This window comes from Vitis riparia, chromosome 17, assembly GCF_004353265.1.
Source record: "Vitis riparia cultivar Riparia Gloire de Montpellier isolate 1030 chromosome 17, EGFV_Vit.rip_1.0, whole genome shotgun sequence".
NCBI classification, from domain to species: Eukaryota; Viridiplantae; Streptophyta; class Magnoliopsida; order Vitales; family Vitaceae; genus Vitis; species Vitis riparia.
This window is the reverse complement of record NC_048447.1, coordinates 18,732,749-18,755,685: the sequence shown is the minus strand read 5'-3', so window position 1 is coordinate 18,755,685 and position 22,937 is coordinate 18,732,749. Positions and strand designations below refer to the sequence as shown.

Below are 22,937 nucleotides of genomic sequence, written 5' to 3'. Positions count from 1 at the left end.
AAAATTCCAATGAAAGCAAAAGAAGTAGATTCAAGTGGTCGGGTGGCAATTCTTACGATGCATTCTTTATTTTATTTGGAAAAAAAATGCATTCATTAGTGGTGTGTCACTTTTGAATGGTTGGGTGGCAACTACTATAGTGTAAGTTATCTTACATTTTCGTTGTGTCCCATAAAATTATAGGACCAAGCAAACCCCTTGTATAAACACAATATCCTTATTGTGTCCTATAAAATTATGAAATCAAACAAACAAATATTCCTCATGATTATATAACCAAATATACATATACTCATCATGAGACCATATGTTTATATGATCAAAAACAATAAATATCTTTTATGATTATAGGAGTAAATACAAAGACACTCATCACTGGGTAAAACAAACCCCCACATCCGGGTTGGAAATTAACTCTATATAATTTATAATGACCTATTTCTAATAGTGCAGATATTGTCCACTTTTGATTCAAAGAGAATCTCATGACTTTAAAATGTGTTTATATTATTAAAAAAAATTCATACTTATATAACATCATAAACTTTCTTCTTTATTCAATATGAGAAGATATCACAATTGTCATGAGACGAGGACAAACATGGTTTTGAGGGCTAGTCTTGTAATCCTATTATTCCTATCTTATTGATCCATGAGAACGGAGACTTGGAGAAGTCTCCCACTCCCTTTGAAGGAGCTATTATTAGGGGAAACAATGATAAGTTTTCCACTATTGAAGGCACTTGCCTGCTCTCAATTCGGAGAAAATGCACTTCTGGGTTTTGAGCTGACTGCATTGACTTGATACATGTTTGTAATAATATGGCTGAGCTGAAACTTACGATTATTATGCAGTTTTATTGTTGCCAAAACTTGTTGGATATACTGGGGATGAAGATAACTTGTAATCCTTTTGTTTTATGATATCAGAAGTTTTTGTTTAGGCCCTTGATATCCATCTTAGGCTTAATTTTGGTGCTATGGATTCTTGAAAACCAAGCTGATTGTGACTACCATATATTTAGTGGATGGCCTTGTTTTTGTTGCATGTATCAGTTTTGGTGAAAATTTTGGACTATCACTTGTAGAATTAGAAAGGAAGCTTCGGGGATTTGGTATTTCTTTTCTCTGGTTTGATGAATCCATTTGAGCTCACCAAATTTGACCCTTTTGAATGGGTCACACCTCAGCTCTTCATAAGTTTATGGTAGGCCAAGATTTGCCTTGGTTCCCTTTACTTTCGAGTGTATATGTAGCCTTTTTTTTTTGTTCTAGCATGAAAAGGCTAATCACATGATCTTATTCAGTTTTTTAACTGAAAATGCTAATCACAATAGCTTCAGAATAAAGCTAACCAGGGTAAAGTTTTTACCTTAAACAAGTTTTGTAGTAGAAAACGGTACTATATGAGCCTAAAGAAGTGATCTTAATTGAAATCAGTGTTGAGCAAGTGAAGGGCGAACTTTATTTATCTATTGGCTCCAAGATCCATGCATATCAGTGGTTTGGACATTCCGATGTGGGGATTAGGTGGTGTGTTTAGGAAACTTGCCCAAAGTTGGAGGCAGTTTTTGACAGTCCCCTTCTTCAACAAAAAATTTTGTGCTGTGTTATTTTTAAGAACATTAAAAATAAGTTAAAACAAATTTTTATTTAATAAAATATCAAAGAATAATTTTAAAAGCCTTTATGAAAAACTGTTATTCATAACTGTTTGTAAATTTTGGGTCTTTACTTTCATCTTTACAATCATAGTGGTTTTTCCTTTTTATTCTTAGCAAAAGTAAATAAACTTGAAGGTTTGTTTTAGTTAAATAATTGCAAAAGAAAATTTTAGTGTGTCATATTTAATTACTTAAGTTGTTTATTTTTTTAAAATGTTTTATTTCTATTAAGTATTAAAAAATATAGAAAAATCAATATATTGCTTTTGACATTTAGAAAAAGTCAAATATTTTGATTTTTTTATTTAATTAAAAAAATTTAAGAAATAAGTAATAAGTTAACAAAAAGTGAAAAAATAAATAATTTGAAATCTAAAAGCAAATTACTTTTAACAAAAAGTTAAAAAAATTGTCATCTTAATAATTAATATTTAGAAAATTTTAAAGAAAGTGAAAAAGAAAAAATGAAGTGAAAAAAATGGATTTTAAGTTAATAAATTATTTTTATATGGTTTTTCAAACTTATTTTAATTATTCACTTTCATATAAATATTAAATAATTTAAAAATATTTAAATATTTAAATAATTTTAGTTATATTTATTTATTTATTTTTATGTATTCTAATCAAACATTAAAAAACCATTTTTCTAAATATGTTTTCGTCTCTCCTTTCTTAGAAATAAGAATGATAATTAAATATGATTTTAATTTAAATTATATTTAACTTGTTGACTTAACATTTATTATCTAATTTTTAATTTTTAAGTATTAAGATTATTTATTCATAGTACTTAATTTTTTTAGAATTATTAACCTCATATTATCAAGTAACAAGATTATTTGAGAGGTATAAGGAAGATAAAGGGACATGGGCTGTTCAGGTAAAAAAAAAAATTGAAATTTAGAAAAAGTTAATTTTTTTGAGCTGTTATTCTAAGTTTTTTTTTTTTTTTCGTTTTAATAGGTTTGATAGATTTTATGATTGGACTCCATAATTTCCCTTTGGTCCTTTTCATTTTTTAAAATATTTTTGGCCCCTTTTCAACCAGGCTTTTATTTGAGAATTCCACAAGCCCATTTTCACTGAGTTTAGCTCACTCTATTTAACCCAAATTTTAAGGCCCATTATACACACTCACTTTGTAAGATTGAATCCCAGCCATTGATCTTATATTGAAACCCTACCCCTGAGGTATGTTTAGTATAATAAGAATAGGATATATATATATATATATATATATAATATCATTTGGTAGGATATGATAGATACTTATATTTTTTGAGAAATATGATATTTTTGAATATTATCTCTAAATAGTGTAAAGGATTATATTCAATGAACTATATCTTATATTATATTTATAAATTTTATAAAATGAATTAATTAATTAATTAATTAATTATTTTAATTATTTAATATCTATTTAAATAAATGTTATATTGCATCTTAATATTTGTTACTAAAAAAATATGAAATATCACATGTTTATTATTTTTTGAAAATTGTTCTACAATTTATAATTTAATAGTAAATTGTAATTTTATAATTAAACTATTTAAGATTTATAAATAAAAATATTATATTATACAATTAATATACTGAGCAATTTGTATTTTACTGTATATTTTATACTTATTTTTCACTTAATTTTCAGTCAAATAAATAATACTTAAATTGTTGTTAATGACATTTAAGACAAATTTAATGCTAAACTAGATCCATCTCATGCTTGTTAGGTTATCGTTGGGGAATTAAACATCCTTATTTTGATCCTAGAAATCTCAGTATTAATCCTGAACATTCCTATTTACCCTCAAAACTTAGAACTTAGTTTATGTGCATAGACCTGTTCTTATATCAAGGTGGGTAGAAGAGTTGGGGACATTATTTGGAAGAATGGTCAATAAAGACAAGGATGGCTTTGTTTTTTTTTTGTCTGGCTTTCCATTAGAGTAGAGTTTGTCTTCTTAGAATGAGAAACAATATGGTTAAAACAATATTAGGAGATTATTAGGGAAGAGAATGACTAGAGTTCTCTTTATGTAGCCTAGTTCAGTTTGATCCACTTTTATGGTCAAAGTCTTTGTCACTTTATCTCTTTGAAAAAAAAAAAAAAACCTTGAAGAATTGTATGTGCCTTGCATGATTTGAACAGTTGTTGACTAGTTTTATCCTTGGAGGATTATTAGGGAATAAAGATGGCTAGAGTTTTTTCAATATATGTAGACTTCTTGAGTTTGATTCACTCTTATGGCAAAGGTCTTTCAATATATGTGATTTGAATGCTTGTTGACTCAAGTGGTTGGGTGACAACTCCTATCATGAACAGTTAATCTCATTTGGAAAAAAATGCATTCAATGGAGCATGTATGTATCTAATGCGATTCACACAAAACCACACCTAACTTCTTTTGGCACAAAGCCACAATTTCTATGATTACAAATCGCGCTAGAGTAGTTAATGTAGAAAGAAAGACCGAAGAAACTCAGAAGGAATTACATTGTGTTGAAGATGCAGGAAGTTCGAAACCATGCATTATTAGGGTACGAGGTAGAGTTCCATGCAAATTATTTCTTATCCTGGTAAATTCTCTGTGATAACATCTGAGAAATAATCTTCATTGTTGGCCTGGACTGTGGGTTGACACTTAAGCATGCAGTTGCGAGCTTTATGATAGATATCACTTCCCCTTCATCTTGGGCTGTGAGAGGTGGGAGTCGCGGGTCCAGCATATCTTCCAACACTATGTTATCCTTCTCTGGGGAAACTGATAGAGACAAGATTTGATCTCCAGGATGTCTTCCTTTGATAACTTCCAGTGCTATCACTCCAAAACTATAGACATCGGTTTTTCTGTCACCCTCATTGTATAAGCATGTTCTGCAACATTAGAAGTAAATATTACAACGTGGACATGTTAGATTTCTTTGTTAATTGAGGAGTGAACAATACCTGGTGCAACGTATCCGAATGTGCCTGCAAGTGCGCTTTGATTTGATGAGTCTAGCTTTAGAAGCTTGGCAGTGCCGAAGTCAGAAATATGAGGCTCATATTGAGAATCCAGCAGAATATTGTTGCTTGATATATCCCGATGAACAATTGGGGGTGAGCAATCATGGTGCATGTAAGACAAAGCATGAGCCACTCCTTTAATGATATTGATCCTTGTAGCCCAACCCAATTTCTTAGCTTCTTCTCTGCTCAACATTGCAGCTAGGCTACCTCTTTCAAGGTACTCATAGACCAACAAGGAGTGTCGTGGATGTGAACAGAAACCATGAAGTTTCACAATGTTCCGATGCTTGATTTCTGTCAGTGCCCTTACTTCATTGAAGAAATCCCTTTGATTTGCCATATCTATGTCGGATGCGTAAATCTTTTTCACAGCTACAATATCACCGGACGACAGCTCTGCTTTGTAAACGCTTCCATGCCCTCCCTTTCCGATGCAATACATGGGATCAAAATCCTTGGTGGCCTTTATAATCTCTTCATACATTGCTCTTCCATCAAAAGTTGATATTGAAAAGAGATCATTCTGTACATCACCTTCTTCGATTTCTGGAGTTCTCTTTGTTCTTTCAGCAATCAAGAAAATTCCAATGAAAGCAAAAAGAAGTATAAGTGCTCCCAAAAGAGGGAATACAATTATAAACACAATTTTGTGGCCCTTTTTGACAGGTTGTTGGCCTGCTCCAGAATCATTTTTGCAAGGTTGCAACCCTTTAACATTGCCGCACAAATCTTTGTTCCCCTTTAACAACTCAATGGTAGCATCTCGAAATGCTTTGCTGTTGGGAATGGGACCCTGCAATTGATTGTAAGATATGTCAATATCAGACAAGCCACGCATTTCTTCGAAAGCCTTTGGGATGAAACCAGAGAGGTTGTTATGGGACAGATTAAGGTTCTCTAAGCTCTCCAAACCTTGGATTTGTGGTGGGATTGCTCCTGAAAGCAAGTTGTGACTCAGATCTAACTGGGAGAGGTGACTCAGCTTACCCATCTGAGCTGGAATTCTGTTGCTAAGTTTGTTATTGCTCAGGTTCAAGTAATGCAAGTTCAAGCAGGCACCCAAGTTCTCTGTTATTGACCCATTCAATCTATTTGCTGATAGATCGAGATGGGCAAGACTGAACAGTGATCCAAGTTCGGGAGGTATACTCCCAGAAAGTTGGTTATCATTTAATTTTAGCTCCAACAGAGAAGTTAAACTTCCCATTTTCTTTGGGATTTCCCCAACCAAATGATTTGAAGAAAGATCAAGCAAGGTTAGATTAGTTGAGATTCCAAAATCTTCTGGTATGCTCCCTGTAATATCGTTCCCGGCCATCTCCAGCCTTTGTAGTTGTGGGCACCTTCCCCAGTTATGAGAGAGTTCGCCATGAAACCTGTTGTAGCTCAAATCGATGTATTCCAGGTTGGGACAGTCACCAACTACCTCAGATATATTTCCAGTGAGTTGATTTCCCCCGAACAGAGCTCTGGTTAAGTTTGTGCAATTTTTCATGCTTTTAGGGATGGGACCACTGAGAAGGTTGTCGCTCACTGTAAAGCGCACCAGAGATCCACCTTGGCAAATGCCTTCTGGTAAAGAGCCAGACAGCCGATTTGTGTCGATTTCTAGCACAACCAACTTATGAAGTTTCCCAATTTCTTTAGGAAAGTAACCAGAAAGATGGTTATCACGGAGGAATAAAATTTCTAAGTTGGTCAGATTACCCAGTGAAGTAGGAATGGAACCATTGAGTTGGTTTTCTGAAAGTTCTAGATCAACAAGAGACTTCAAGTTACCTATTTCTTGAGGAATGGGACCGGAAAGTTGATTGGCATAGAGATGCAGGAGAGTTAGGCCACTGAGATCACCTAAGGACGCAGGGATTGGACCAGAAAGATTGTTTCCGTAGAGGCTTAGACCTTGCAGAGATTTCAAATTTCCTATTTCTGGTGGGATATGCCCGGAGAGTTGATTGTTGAATAGGTACAACATGGTTAAACGTTTCAAGTTTCCGAAAGTGGAAGGGATGAGACCTGTGAGATTGTTGGTATCCGAGTATATCTCAACAAGGTTGGTGAGATTTCCCATTTCTGGAGGAATGGAACCGGAAAGTTGATTTTCATAGAGATACAAAGTGGCCAAGTTACTCAAATTACCCAAAGAAGCAGGAATAGAACCCTCCAGTTGGTTGGTGTACAAAGCAAGCTCATAAAGAGACGACAACTGACCTATTTCATGAGGAATTGAACCATTGAGCTGATTTTGAACCAGGTGCAGGACCTCAAGGTTAGTTAATAGGCCAATTTCCGGTGGAATCCCTCCTGAGAACTGGTTGGTGGACAGATCGAGGTATTTGAGCTTGGAGAGGAGACCGATTTGGGGTGGGATAGGACCAGAGAGGTTGTTGATGCAGACATCAACGTATGCAAGATTCGGAAAAGATGAAAATGAGAAGGCTTGGAGCGTACCTCTTAAACCGGACTCTGTGAGGTTTATTCTGATGACACTCCCTGCATGGTTGCAGGATATCCCATACCATTTGCATGGACCGGTTGCCGTTCCATGGTGGGTAGAAGAATTGGTGGAGTTGTTAGGATAAAGAGTCCACGAAAGGAGGGAAGAATGGTTATGGTTGTGAAGGGTAGATTTCCATTTGAGGAGAGCTTGTGTTTCTTCATTAGAATAAGAAGAAACATGATCTGAACAAATTAACATAAGCAAGAGGAGTAGGGAAACAAGGGAGAGCATTTTCTGTAAGGTTGAGAAGGCCATGTATAGTTTTAGTTGATAAATTGCATATGCTGCTTCACATCTTCTTTTATACACATTTGGTTCCTTTGGTCCTTTTAGGTGACTGTCTTGTTCACGCGTATTCCCACAGGAAAGAAAGTTGCGTTTAAATGTCAAGATCAAGGTCCTTTAAAGCATGACTCCTTTTTCTTTCTTTTTTCCATGGATTGCACTGTACTAGCATGGTGGTCTTCCTGTGTGATTATGGTGGTTGAAATCTTCTCTTTTTGCAAATGGATGCCGGCCATGAAGGTTAGTTGGAAATTAAGTTTAGCAGAAAACATGGTGTTGTCGAACAATATTTTTAATTGTTTTTAGTTGATTTTTGTTTTTAAAAAAAGTTATATAAATAGGAAGAATGATTCAAAATAAAATAATAGATATAAAAATTATTTTTAAAACATATTTAAGAACATTAAAAATAAGTTAAAAATACCAATTTCTTAAACAAAATTTTATTTCACAAAATATCATAGAACAATTTTAATTTTTTTTTTCAAAAATTGTTATTCATAATCGTTTGTAAAAATATTCTATTAAATAGAGCCTAATTCTTTTTGGGTCTTTACTTTCATGTTTATAATCATAATGGTTTTCCCTTTATTAACAAACTTAAGGTTTGTTTTAGTTAAATAATTGCAAAAGAAAATTTTAGTATGTCATATTTAATCACTTAAGTGGATTTATTAAAACTTAGGTGATGTTTTTAATAGTGTTTAATAATGTTAAGTATTAAGTTGTTTATTTTTTTAATATTTTATTTTAATTAAGTATTAAAAAATATAGAAAAATTAATATGTTGCTTTTGATATTCAGAAAAAGTCAAATATTTTGATTTTTTTCTATTTAATGAAAAATTTAAGAAATAAATAATAAGTTAACAACAAGTGAAAAAATAAATAATTTGAAATCTAAAAGCAAATTACTTTAAAAAAATGTTTAAAAAATGTCATCTTAATAATTAATATTTAGAAAATTTTAAAGAAAGTGAAAAAGAAAAAAATGAAGTGAAAAAAATGGATTTTAAGTTAATAATTTATTTTTATATGGTTTTTAAAGCTTATTTTAATTATTTGCTTTTATATAAAAATTAAATTATTTTAAAATATTTAAAAATTTAAAAATAATTTTAATTATATTTAATATTTTTTTTATGTATTTTAATCAAACATTATAAAATCATTTTTTTAAATATCTTTTCGTCTCCCCTTTCTTAGAACTAAAGATAAGAATGGTAATTAAATATGATTTAAATTTAAATTATATTTAACTTGTTGACTTAACATTTATTATCTAATTTTTAATTTTTAAGTATTAAGATTATTTGTTCATATTACTTAATTTTTTAAAAATTATTAACCTCATATTATCAAGTAACAAGATTATTTGAGAGGTACAAGGAAGATAAAGGGACATGGGCTGTTCAGGTAAAAAAAAAAATTGAAATTTAGAAAAAGTTAATTTTTTTGAGCTGTTATTCTAAGTTTTTTTTTTTTTTTTTAGGTTTTATAGGTTTGACTCCATAATTTCCCTTTGGTCCTTTTCATTTTTGAATTTCACTGAGTTTAGCCCACTCTATTTAACCCAATTTTTAAGGCCCATTGACTTTATATTGAAACCCAGGTCTACTTGATAATACGAGGTTAATAATTTTATACACACTCACTTTGTAAGATTGAATCCCAGCCATTGACTTTATATTGAAACCCTAACCCAGAGGTACTTTTAGTATGAGAAGAATAGGATATATATAATATCATTTGGTAGGATATGATAGATACTTATATTTTAGAATATATTTTTTGAGAAATATGATATTTTTGAATATTATGTATTTACTATATATTATATTATATTTCTATTATTTATAAAATAAATAAATTATTTTTTAAATAATAGATACTTATATTTTAAAATATATTTTTTTGAGAAATATGATATTTTTAAATATTATCTCTAAATAGTGTAAAGTATTATATATATATATATATATATATATATATTTATTATAAAATGAATTATTTAATTAATTAAAAAATTAATTTTTAATTATTTAATATTTATTTAAAATAAATATCATATTGCATCTTAATATTTGTTACTAAAAAAATGAAATATCACATGTTTATTATTATTTAAAACTTGTTCTACAATTTATAATTTAATAGTAAATTTTAATTTTATAATTAAACTATTAAAGAATAATAAATAAAAATATTATATCATACAATTAAACATACTAAGCAATTTGTATTTTACTATATATTTTATACTTATTTTTCAGTCAAATAAATAATACTGGAATTATTGTTAATGGCATTAAATACAAATTTAATGGGAAACAGGATCTCATGCTTGTTAGGTTATCCATGGGGAATAAAACACCCTAAGGTCGATTCTAAAAATCCTAAACTTAGAACTTAGTTTAGGGAGAATTTTGTTTTAGGTTCAGTTGAGCCTAAAAATTGACTAAAGATTCATATATCATGTACATTTAATCCAAGACCCAAATAAAGTGTAAAAATTAAGTTGATGAATATTATTCTTCACTAATCCCTAAAATACCTTTAACCTCTACATAGACATATAGTGAGCGTAAATTTCAATTTCTTTTTTTATTTATTTATATTTTTTTTCCTTTTCTATTCCCAATTACATATTGCTCATTTCTAACTTTTTTTTTTTTTTATTTAAGATATTGAATCTTTTTACTCTTATTATAAGCCATGGATAATCAATGAATGAAATTTAATTCTTTTTATTATTTTCATATAAAAAATAGTACTAAACAAGGTTTTCAATTTTTATTTTTAAAAATAGTTTCATTTTTTAATTAAATGTTTTTTCAAAAAGAAAATATAAAAAATATAAATCATATTACCATTTTTTTTTAGAAATTATTTTTAAAAATAGTTTTTGAATTAATTTTTCTTTATTTATAATTAAAAATAGAAAATAATGCTAATTTTCAATTATTTATAAAAAAAAAAAATTTTAAAAACAATAAAAAATCCAATTGGTTAAAATAGAATTATTATGGTTGAATGAATAGTGGTGCAATAAAAATAAAAAAAAACTTAAATGAAAAGTCAATGAGTATTTTGGTCTTTTGATATCATATATCATTTTCATCAATTATGTAAATTATATGAACTAAACCTTAATTTTTGGGCACAGCTAAGCCCAAAACACAATTGTCTCCTTAGTTTATGGGCATAGACCTGTTATTGTCTCAAGGTGGGTAGAAGAATTGGCGACATAATTTGGAAGAATGATCAATAAAGACGAGGATGACTTTGTTTTCTTTGGTTGACTTTGAAACATTGGAGTAGAATTTGTGTCTTTCTTAGAATGAGAGATGACATGGTTAAAACAACAGTACATAGTTAGCAGGATCAAGGAAACTAAGTTTAAGTTGGTGACTCCATGGTTTCAGTTGATGTGTGGCAAATAATGGGTCAATTGTCCATTTGTAAACATATGAGTTCACCAAACCTTGGACTTGGAAACTCTCCAACTATCTCATTCCTGGAAGGAAGACGACGACTAGAGTTCTCTCTATGTAGCTTCGTTAAGTTTGATTCATTCTTATGGTCAAAGTCTATGTCGCTTAATCTCATTGGAAGAAAAAAAAAGAAAAAAAAGACAAATCCTTGAAGAATTGTTTGTCTAGAATGATTTGAACGTTTGTTGAGCGGTCTTGTCATTGGAAGATTATTAGGGAATGAAAATGACTACAGTTTTTATTTTTATTTTTTATTTTTTATTTTTTATTTTTTATTTTTATATATAGCCTTCTTGAGTTTGATTCACTCTTAAGGTCAAGGTCTTTCAATTGATTGTGTCTCGTGTGATTTGAATGCATGTTAACTCCAGTGGTTGGGTGACAACTCCGACCGTCTATTCTTTATTTCATTTGGAAAAAAAATGCATCTCAACAGTTTGAATGCCTGTTGACTCAAGTGGTTGCCTAGCAACTTGTACAGTATATATTATTTTACATTCTATCAACTCTAGGTTTAAAGAGGTACTTATAAGTTTAAGACAACCATCCATCCATTCTGGGTTTAAAGAGGCCTTTACAGCCTTAAGACAATCACCCAAGAATATGAAACCAAATTGATAAATACCCTTCATGATTATGGACCAAACTAACATTGGGGTTGGGGATTGACTTTATACCATTTATAACAATCCGTTTCTAATAACGTGTATATTATTCATTCTGAACTCAAAAATATCCTTATGATTTTAAAACGTGTCCATATAATTAAGAGGAACTCATATTTCTAAAACGTCGAAACTTTCTTTGTTATCAAATATGAGATATCTCAGTAGTTACGAGATGGGAACGAACATGGTTTTGAGGGTTGTTTTGTAATCGTCATCCTATATTCCTATTTACATTTAATTTTTTGTAGACCTGATCCATGAGAACGGAGACTTGGAGAAGTCTTCCACTCCCTTTGAAAGGGCTATTATTAGGTAAAACAATGGTAAGACTTTTTGTCTGTGAGGACTTGACTTGGGCTTGTTCCACACTGGTGAAGGCACTTTCCCTTACTTCACTTTGGAAAAAAATGCACTTTTGGGTTTTGAGTTGACTGCATTGACTTGATACGAGTTTGCAATAATGGCCAAGCTGATCAAACTTACAATTATTATGCAGTATTGTTGTTGCCAAAACTTGTTATATATACTGGGGATGAAGATAACTTGTAATCCTTTTGTTTTATGATATCAGAAGTTTTTGTTTAGGCCCTTGATATCCATCTTAGGCTTAATTTTGGTGCTATGCATTCTTGAAAACGAAGCTGATTGTGACTACCATATATTTAGTGGATGGCCTTGTTTTTGTTGCATGTATCAGTTTTGGTGAAAATTTTGGACTATCACTTGTAGAATTAGAGAGGAAGCTTCGGGGATTTGGTATTTCTTTTCTCTGGTTTGATCAATCCATTTGAGCTCACCAAATTTGACCCTTTTTAATGGGTCACACCTCAGCTCCTCATAAGTTTATGGTGGGCCAAGATTTGCCTTGGTTCCCTTTACTTTCGAGTATATATGTAGCCTTTTTTTTTTAGTATGAAAATCACGATAGCTTCATAATAAAGCTAACTAGGGTAAAGTTTTAACCTTAAAATAAAAAATAAAAATTGTTCTCATTAGCAGTTTTTTGCAGGAGAAGAAAAATATTGAAGAAAACAGGTGTTGTACTAGAAAACGGTACTATATGGGCCTAGAGAAGCAATATTGGAATCAGTGTTGAACATGAATAAACCATTAATCTCATTGTTTCACAATGCTATATTTAGAACATCAAATCTTTGATGTTCAAGCATTCAATCCTCTTATCCTTGCACATTGTCAGCCGGTACCCGAGGTGCAATTTTCTATTCACCCACAAAAGTCTTTATGATATTTTTACAACTTTATCATTTACTCGAACGAAATTTAGTTATGGAAAAGAACTGGGACTTTAGCAGCGTGCAATCTCAATAACCACATCATAAGGAGCAGACATGTATGTAGTGCTATTCACACGAAACCATACCTAATTTCTTTTGGCACAAAGCCACAATTTGTAGGATTACAAACCACGTTAGGTACCCGATGTAGAAAGAAAGACCGAAGAAACTCAAAGGCATTACATTGTGTTGAAGATGCAGGAGGTTCGAAACCATGCATTATTGGTAGACTAGGTAGAGTTCCACTCAAATTATTTCTTACCTTGCTAAATTCTCTGTGACAACATCTGAGAAATAATCTCCATGGTTGGCCTGGATTGTGGATTGGCATTTAAGCATGCAGTTGCGAGCTTTATGATAGCTACCACTTCCCCTTCGTCTGGGGGTGTGAGAGGTGGGAGTCGCGGGTCCAACATGTCTTTCAACACTATGTTCTTCTCTGGGGAAACTGATATAGACAAGATTTGATCTCCAGGATGTCTTCCTTTGATAACTTCCAGTGCTATCACTCCGAAGCTATAGACATCGGTTTTTTCTGTGACCTTCATTGTATAAGCATGCTCTGCAAAATTAGAAGATAAATATTACATCGTGAGCATGTTAGATTTCTTTGTTAGTTGAGGAGTGAAGTGTACCTGGTGCAACGTATCCGACTGTGCCTGCAAGTTTGCTCTGATTTGATGAGTCTACCTTAAGAAGCTTGGCAGTGCCCAAGTCAGAAATATGAGGCTCATATTGAGAATCCAGCAGAATATTGTTGCTCGATATATCCCGACGAACAATCGGGGGTGAGCAATCATGGTGCATGTAAGACAAAGCGTGAGCCACTCCTTTGATGATCTGGACCCTTGTAGCCCAACCCAATTTTTTAGCTTCTTCTCTGCTCAAGATTGTAGCCAAGCTACCTCTTTCAAGGTACTCATAGACCAAAAAGGAGTGTCGTGGATATGAACAGAAACCAAGAAGTCTCACAATGTTTCGATGCTTGATCTCTGTCAGTGCCCTTACTTTATTCAAGAAATCCTTTTGATTTGCCATATCCATGTCGGATGGGTGAAGCTTCTTCACAGCTACTATATTACCTGATGGCAGCTCTGCTTTGTAAACGCTTCCATGCCCTCCCTTTCCGATGCAATACATGGGATCAAAGTCCTTGGTGGCCTTTATAATCTCTTCATACATTGTTCTTCCATCAAAAGTTGATATTGAGAGGAGATTATTTTGTACATCACCTGCTTCGATTTCCGGAGTTCTCTCTCTTCTTTCAGCAATCAAGAAAATTCCTACGAAAGCAAAAAGAAGTAGAAGTGCTCCCAAAAGAGGGAATATGATTATAAACAAAACTTTGTGGCCCTTTTTTGCAGGTTCTTCGTCAAGTATAGAATGAGTCTTGCAAGGTTGCAACCCTTTAACATTGCCGCATAAGCCTTTGTTCCCCTTTAAAGCCTCAATGGTAGCATCTCGAAATGCTTTGCTGTTGGGAATGGGACCCTGCAACTGATTGTAAGATATGTCAACATCTGACAAGCCAAGCATTTCCTCAAAAGCCTTTGGGATGAAACCAGAGAGGTTGTTATGGGACAGATTAAGGTTCTCTAAGCTTTGCAAACCTTCGATTTGTGGTGGGATGTCACCTGTAAGCAAGTTGTGACTCAGATCTAGCTGGGAGAGGTGACTCAGCTTACCCATCTGAACCGGAATTCCGTGGCTGAGTTTGTTATTGCTCAGGTTCAAGTAATGCAAGTCCAAGCAGTCACCCAAGTGCTCTGGTATTGACCCATTCAATCTATTGGCTGAAAGGTCTAGATACTCAAGGTGGGACAGCGATCCAAGTTCAGGAGGAATACTCCCGAAAAGTTGGTTGTCATTCAATATCAGCCACAACAGAGAAGTTAAACTTCCCATTTTCTTTGGGATTTCCCCAACCAAATGATTTGAAGAAAGATCAAGCAAGGTTAGATTAGTTGAGATTCCAAAATCTTCTGGTATGCTCCCTGTAATATCGTTACCGGCCATCTCCAGCCTTTGTAGTTGTGGGTACCTTCCCCAGTTATGAGAGAGTTCGCCATGAAACCTGTTGTAGCTCAAATCGATGTATTCCAGGTTTGGACAGTCACCAACTACCTCAGATATATTTCCAGTGAGTTGATTTCCCCCGAACAGAGCTCTGGTTAAGTTTCTGCAATTTTTCATGCTTTTAGGGATGGGACCACTGAGAAGGTTGTCGCTCACTGTAAAGCGCACCAGAGATCCACCTTGGCAAATGCCTTCTGGTAAAGAGCCAGACAGCCGATTTGTATCGATTTCTAGCACAACCAACTTATGAAGTTTCCCAATTTCTTTAGGAAAGTAACCAGAAAGATGGTTATCACGGAGGAATAAAATTTCTAAGTTGGTCAGATTACCCAGTGAAGTAGGAATGGAACCATTGAGTTGGTTTTCTGAAAGTTCTAGATCAACAAGAGACTTCAAGTTTCCTATTTCTTGAGGAATGGGACCGGAAAGTTGATTGGCATAGAGATGCAGGAGGGTTAGGCCACTCAGATCACATAATGACACAGGGATTGGACCAGAAAGATTGTTTTCGTAGAGGCTTAGCTCTTGCAGGGATTTCAAATTTCCTATTTCTGGTGGGATAGGCCCAGAGAGTCTATTGTTGAACAAGTACAACACGGTTAAACGTTTCAAATTTCCAAAAGTGGAAGGGATGGGACCTGTGAGATTGTTGGTATCCGAGTATATCTCAACAAGGTTGGTGAGATTTCCCATTTCTGGAGGAATGGAACCCGATAGTTGATTTTCATAGAGATACAAAGAGGCCAAGTTGCTCAAATTACCCAAAGAAGCAGGAATAGAACCCTCCAGTTGGTTGGTGTACAAAGCAAGCTCATAAAGAGACGTCAACTGACCTATTTCATGAGGAATTGAACCATTGAGCTGATTTTGAACCAGGTGCAAGACCTCAAGATTAGTTAACAGGCCAATCTCGGGCGGTATCCCTCCTGAGAACTGGTTGATAGAGAGATCAAGGTATTTGAGCTTGGAGAGGAGACCGATTTGGGGTGGGATAGGACCAGAGAGGTTGTTCATGCTGATATCAACATACGCAAGATTGGGAAAAGATGAGAATGAGAAGTCTTCAAGCGTACCTCCTAAACCCGACTCTGTGAGGTTTATTCTGATGACGCTCCCTGCATGGTTGCAGGATATTCCGTACCATTTGCATGGACTGGCTTCTGTTCCAAGGTGGGTAGAAGAATTGGTGGAGTTGTTAGGATAAAGAGTCCACGAAAGGAGGGAAGAATGGTTATGGTTTTGAAGGGTAGCTTTCCATTTGAGGAGAGCTTGTGTTTCTTCATTAGAATAAGAAGAAACATGGTCTGACGAAATCAACATAACCAAGAGGAGCACGGAAACAAGGGAGAGCATTTTCTGTAAGGTTGAGGGTGCCATGGTTTTGGTTGATGAATTGCATATGCTGCTTCACAACTTCATTTATACACATTTGGTTCCTTTGTTCGTCCCACTCGGAAACTTCCTTGTTCACACTTCACACCTTAAAATTCAGCCCTTTAATGTCAAGATTGAGGTCTTTTAAAGCATGGCTCCCTTTTTCTTTCTTTTTGCCAGGGGTTCCCTTTCTACTAGCATGGTGGTCTTCCTATATCTCTGTGGTCGTCGAAGTCTTCTCCGGTCTCTTTCAAAATGAATAATGACGATGAAGGTTGGTTGGAGACTAACGCTCTCTTTGACAATTATTTTGGACAACAAAGCAGGTTTAGTAATAAAAAAATTGTTTTTTATTTTTTATTCTTAAACACAGAAAATGATATGTTTTTTAGGGACTTTTTTTTTTTTTTAATTATTATCAATTATTTTTATTTGTTTTTTAAAATTTATTTTTAAAAATAACTATAAAAAATGGATAAAAATTTTATTTTTAAAAATATTTAAAAACATTAAAAATGTGATAAAAATATTTAAAATTTCTAAATACATTTTTATTTTACCATTCATCAAAGAACTGTTGTTAAAAACTGTTATAAAAAGAAGTTGTCAAATATAACCTAATTTTATTTGAATCTTTGTTTTTATCTTTACGATGATTTTCTTCTTTTACTTTTTGTAAAAGAAAACTGAACTTGAAGATTTGTTTCAGTTAAGTAATTATAAAAGAAAATTTTAATCTACTTAATAACTAAGTTGATTTATTAAAGCTTAATAATTAATATTTACCCTTGGTTTTTAGAAAATTTTAAAGGAATTGAAAATGAAAAAAAAATGAAGTTTTAAAAAGAAAAAAACAAAATTTAAGTTAATAAATTATTTTTATATATTTTAAATTTTATTTGAATGATTTATTTTTTATATAAAGAATAAATAATTTAAAAATGCTTAAATTTTTAAATTATTTTAATTATATTTAATTTATTTATTTTTATGTATTTTACATCTTAATATTTATTATAATATGAAATATCATATGTTTATTATTATTTGGAATTGCTTTACAATTTATAATTTAATAGTAAATTTTAATTTATTTATTGATAGTATTCATAATTAAACTATTTAAAACTTATAAATAAAAAATAGTATATTATATAATTAAAACAATTTGTATAGATTAAAATACTATAGTAATGATATATATTAGTATTTTACTGTGTATTTTATACTTATTTTTCAGTCAATTTAATTTAATTTTTTATTTAATTAAAACAATTTAACTTTAATTTTTTAATTATTATTTTTTTAACTTTTAAGTAATATAAAAAAATTAAAGAAAAAAAAAAGAAAATGGATAAGAAAAGAAAATCCATGATTCGGCCCATTCCAGTCCACAGTTACCGCCGACGACCCCGCCGTCAGTCAACCGGCAACCGCGACGCCGCCTCAGCAGCGCAGTCACTACCGCCACAACCGGAAACTCCACAGCACCACTCCTTTCCACCCAGATGCCACGCGCCGTCGCTCACGGCATCTCCGCCCGTGGCCTTGCCATTCAAGGCGCCGCTCCGTCGCCGACGCCTTCCACACCCACCCCATTCACTAACGCCGAGACCACCATGGTCTCAGCCACTGCCTCTGGTAGCCAACATGGCTGCCATCTTCATCCTCCATCTCACCTCTCCGCCGTACCCCACTACCAATCTCCTTCGGCCACCATGATCCCCATCTCCGCCGCTGAACCCATCACCCTACCGGCGCCAACATCAGTCTCCGCAAAACCGGCCACCGTGTTCTTCATTACTGCCGCCTGCATCTCCACCTCCATCCATTTTCCTTTAGGGTTATCTCGGGAGCTGCTCTCTCTGGCTCTCCCTGTTTTCTTCGTTTGAGAGATTTTTTGTTTGTTTTTTCCTCCCCTTTTTGTTAAGGTGTTGAGGGACTGCAAATAAATTGGGGATTGCTTAGTTGGGACTGCACTTATATGGTATATTCATCTTCCCTTTTCTTCTTTATTATTTATTTATTCCAGTGCTGCTCATATATTTTGACATTTAAATATTTAATTTGTTAATTAGAAAATACATGAGTAGCAGTCTTGGTAGATGAATGGATGAATTTTCTGCATGAGTAGCAGAGATTTATCTACTTCTATTCACACAAAACCACACTTTATTTCTTTGGGCACGAAGCCACAATTTCTATGAGTACAAATCACACCGGGTACTTGATGTAGAAAGAAAGACTAAACAAACTCAAAAGGCATTACATAGTGCTGAAGATGCAGGAGGTTCGAAACCATGTGTTATGGTAGACTAGGTAGAGTTCCCCGCAAACTATATCTTACCTTACTCCTTTCTCTGTGATAACATCTGAGAAACAGTCTGCATGGTTGGCCTGGATTGCGGTTTGGCTTTTAAGCATTCAGTTGCTTGCTTTATGATAGCTATCACTTCCCCCTCATCCTGGGGTGTGAGAGGTGGGAGTCGGGGGTCCAACATGTTTTCCAACGCTATGTTATCCTTCTCTGGGGAAACTGATAGAGACAAGATCTGATCTCCAGGATGTCTTCCTTTGATAACTTCCAGTGCTATTACTCCAAAGCTAAAGACATCAGTTTTTTCTGTGACCTTCATTGTATAAGCAAGCTCTGCAAAATTAAAAGATAAATATTATGTCGTGGACATGTTTGATACCTTTTTTAATTCAAGAGTGAACCGTACCTGGTGCAAGATATCCGAATGTGCCTGCAAGTAGGCTCTGATTTGATGAGTCTAGCTTTAGAAGCTTGGCAGTGCCGAAGTCAGAAATATGAGCTTCATACTGAGAATCCAGCAGAATATTGTTGCTTGATATATCCCGATGAACAATAGGGGGTGAGCAATCATGGTGCATGTAAGCCAAAGCATGAGCCACTCCTTTAATGATATTGACCCTTGTAGCCCAACCCAATTTCTTAGCTTCTTCTCTGCTCAAGATTGTAGCCAGGCTACCTCTTTCAAGGTACTCGTAGACCAAAAACTTGTGTCGTGGATGTGAACAGAAACCAAGAAGTTTCACTATGTTTCGATGCTTGATTTCTGTTAATGCCCTTATTTCATTTAAGAAATCCTTTTGATTGGCCATCTCTGTGTCGGATGGGTGAAGCTTCTTCACAGCTACTATATTACTTGATGGCAGCTCTGCTTTGTAAACACTTCCATGGCCTCCCTTTCCTATGCAATACATGGGATCAAAATCCTTGGTGGCCTTTATAATCTCTTCATACATTGCTCTTCCATCAAAAGTTGATATTGAAAAGAGATCATTCTGTACCTCACCTTCGATTTCTGGAGTTCTCTCTCTTCTTTCAGCAATCAAGAAAATCCCAATGAAAGCAAAAAGAAGTACAAGTGCTCCCAAAAGAGGGAATATGATAATAAACACAACTTTGTGGCTCCTTTTGACAGATTGTTGGTCTACTCCAGAACCATATTTGCAAGGTTGCAACCCTTTAACATTGCCGCACAAATCTTTGTTCCCCTTTAGCACCTCAATGGTAGCATTTCGAAATGCATTGCTGTGAGGAATGGGACCCTGCAACTGATTGTAGGATATGTCAACATACGACAAGCCAGTCATGTACTCAAAAGCCCCTGGAATGAAACCAGAGAGGTTGTTATGGGAGAGATTAAGCATCTCCAAACTCTCCAAACCTTGGATCTGTCGCGGGATGCCACCTGTAAGCAAGTTGTGACTCAGATCTAGCTGGGAGAGGTGACTCAGCTTACCCATCTGAACCGGAATTCCGTGGCTGAGTTTGTTATTGCTCAGGTTCAAGTAATACAACTCCAAGCAGTCGCCCAAGTGCTCTGGTATTGACCCATTCAATCTATTGGCTGAAAGGTCTAGATACTCAAGGTGGGACAGCGATCCAAGTTCAGGAGGAATACTCCCGGAAAGTTGGTTGTCATTCAATCTGAGCCCCAACAGAGAAGTTAAACTTCCCATTTTCTTTGGAATTTCCCCAACCAAATGATTTGAAGAAAGATCAAGCAAGGTTAGATTAGTTGAGATTCCAAAATCTTCTGGTATGCTCCCTGTAATATTGTTCCCGGCAATCTCCAGCGTTTGTAGTCGTGGGCATCTTCCCCAGTTATGAGAGAGTTCACCATGAAACCTGTTGTAGCTCAAATCGATGAATTCCAGGTTTGGACAGTCACCAACTACCTCAGATATATTTCCAGTGAGTCGGTTTCCCTGGAACAGAGCTCTGGTTAAGTTTCTGCAATTTTTCAAGCTTTTGGGGATGGGACCACTGAGATGGTTGTCGCTCACTGTAAAGCGCACCAGAGATCCACCTTGGCAAATGCCTTCCGGTAAAGAGCCAAACAGCCGGTTTGTGTCGATTTCTAGCACAACCAACTTATGAAGTTTCCCAATTTCTTTAGGAAAGTAACCAGAAAGATGGTTATCACGGAGGAATAAAGTTTCTAAGTTGGTCAGATTACCCAGTGAAATAGGAATGGAACCATTGAGTTGGTTTTCTGAAAGTTCTAGATCAACAAGAGACTTCAAGTTACCTATTTCTTGAGGAATGGGGCCGGAAAGTTGATTGGCATAGAGATGCAGGAGGGTTAGGCCGCTCAGATCACATAATGACACAGGGATTGGGCCTGAAAGATTGTTTCCGTAGAGGCTTAGACCTTGCAGGGATTTCAAATTTCCTATTTCTGGTGGGATAGGCCCAGAGAGGCTATTGTTGAACAAGTACAACACGGTTAAACGTTTCAAATTTCCAAAAGTGGAAGGGATGGGACCTGTGAGATGGTTGCTATCCGAGTATATCTCAACAAGGTTGGTGAGATTTCCCATTTCTGGTGGAATGGAACCCGAAAGTTGATTTTGATAGAGATACAAAGAGGCCAAGTTGCTCAAATTACCCAAAGAAGCAGGAATAGAACCCTCCAGTTGGTTGGTGTACAAAGCAAGCTCATGAAGAGACGACAACTGACCTATTTCATGAGGAATTGAACCATTGAGCTGATTTTGAACCAGGTGCAGGACCTCAAGGTTAGTTAATAGGCCAATTTCCGGTGGAATCCCTCCTGAGAACTGGTTGGTGGACAGATCAAGGTATTTGAGCTTGGAGAGGAGACCGATTTGGGGTGGGATAGGACCAGAGAGGTTGTTGATGCAGACATCAACGTATGCAAGATTCGGAAAAGATGAAAATGAGAAGGCTTGGAGCGTACCTCCTAAACCCGATTCTGTGAGGTTTATTCTGATGACGCTCCCTGCATGGTTGCAGGATATTCCGTACCATTTGCATGGACTGGCTTCTGTTCCAAGGTGGGTAGAAGAATTGGTGAAGTTGTTAGGATAAAGAGTCCACGAAAGGAGGGAAGAATGGTTATGGTTGTGAAGGCTAGATTTCCATTTGAGGAGAGCTTGTGTTTCTTCATTTGAATAATAAGAAGAAACATTGTCTGAAGAAATCAACATAACCAAGAGGAGCAGGGAAACCAGGGAGAGCATTTTCTGTAAGGTTGAGGGTGCCATGGTTTTAGTTGATGAATTGCATATGCTTCTTCACAACTTTATTTATACACATTTGGTTCCTTTGTCATCCCACTCGGAAACTTCCTTGTTCACACTTCACACCAATTAAAATTCAGCGTTTTAATGTCAAGATTAAGGTCTTTTAATGCATGGCTCCATTTTTCTTTCTTTTTTCCAGGGGTTCGCTTTCTACTAGTATGGTGGTCTTCCGATATCTTTGTAGTCGTCGAAGTCTTCTCCTATCTCTTTCGACATGAATAACGGTGAAGGTTGGTTGGAGACTAACGCTCTCTTTGACAATTATTTTGGACAACAAAGCAGGTTTGGTAATAAAAAAAATTATTTTTTTATTTTTTATTCTTAAACACAGAAAATAATATTTTTTAGGGATTTTTTATAATTATTATCAATTATTTTTATTTGTTTTTAAAAATATAAAAAATAGAAAATAATTAAAAATAAAGAATTGGATAAAAGATTTACTTTTAAAAATATTTAAAAACATTAAAAATAGGTTAAAAATATTTAAGATTTTTAAATACATTTTTATTTTACTATTTATCAAAGAACTGTTATAAAAGCTATTTTTAAAAAAAATAGTTTTCAAGCATGATCTAATTTTGTTTGAATCTTTTTTTTTTTTCTTTATGACATCTTCTTCTTATACTCTTTGCAAAAGAAAACTGAAGTTGAAGATTTATTTCAATTAAGTAATTACAAAAAAAAAATTTAGTCTTTCGTGTTTTATCACTAAATTGATTTATTAAAACTTAATAATGAATATTTACTCTGGGCTTGGTTTTTAGAAAATTTTAAAGGAATTGAAAAAGAAAAAAAAACTAAGTTTAAAAAATAGAAAAAAGGAAAACAAAATTTAAGTTAATAAATTATTTTTATATGTTTTAAATTTTATTTGAATGATTTATTTTTTATATAAAGAATAAATAATTTAAAAATGCTTAAATTTTTAAATGATTTTAATTATATTTAATTTTTTTAATGTATTTTACATCTTAATATTT

General features: G+C 33.9%; 2 protein-coding genes across 3 annotated transcripts; both read right to left on the bottom strand.

Moving 5' to 3' along the window:
- Positions 1–4,492: 4,492 nt before the first annotated feature.
- On the bottom strand, positions 4,493–7,438 carry LOC117904200 (MDIS1-interacting receptor like kinase 2-like). Its single transcript, XM_034816708.1, has 2 exons — positions 4,621–7,438; positions 4,493–4,548 (listed from the first exon to the last, which is right to left on the bottom strand). The coding sequence occupies exons 1-2, from the start codon at positions 7,436–7,438 to the stop codon at positions 4,493–4,495; spliced, it is 2,874 nt and encodes a 957-aa protein (XP_034672599.1).
- A 5,271-nt stretch (positions 7,439–12,709) lies between these two features.
- Positions 12,710–21,906, bottom strand: LOC117905044 (MDIS1-interacting receptor like kinase 2-like). Of its 2 annotated transcripts, XM_034817916.1 has the most exons (3): positions 19,865–21,906; positions 13,560–14,329; positions 12,710–13,486 (listed from the first exon to the last, which is right to left on the bottom strand). In XM_034817916.1, exons 1-3 carry the CDS (start codon positions 21,889–21,891, stop codon positions 13,191–13,193), a joined length of 3,093 nt encoding a protein of 1,030 aa, XP_034673807.1. In that variant the 5' UTR covers positions 21,892–21,906; the 3' UTR covers positions 12,710–13,190. The 2 variants fall into 2 exon arrangements, with proteins under 2 accessions (XP_034673807.1, XP_034673806.1); XM_034817915.1 differs by lacking the exons at positions 12,710–13,486; positions 13,560–14,329 and adding an exon at positions 18,529–19,024 and having other exon boundaries at positions 19,098–21,906.
- Positions 21,907–22,937: the final 1,031 nt, after the last annotated feature.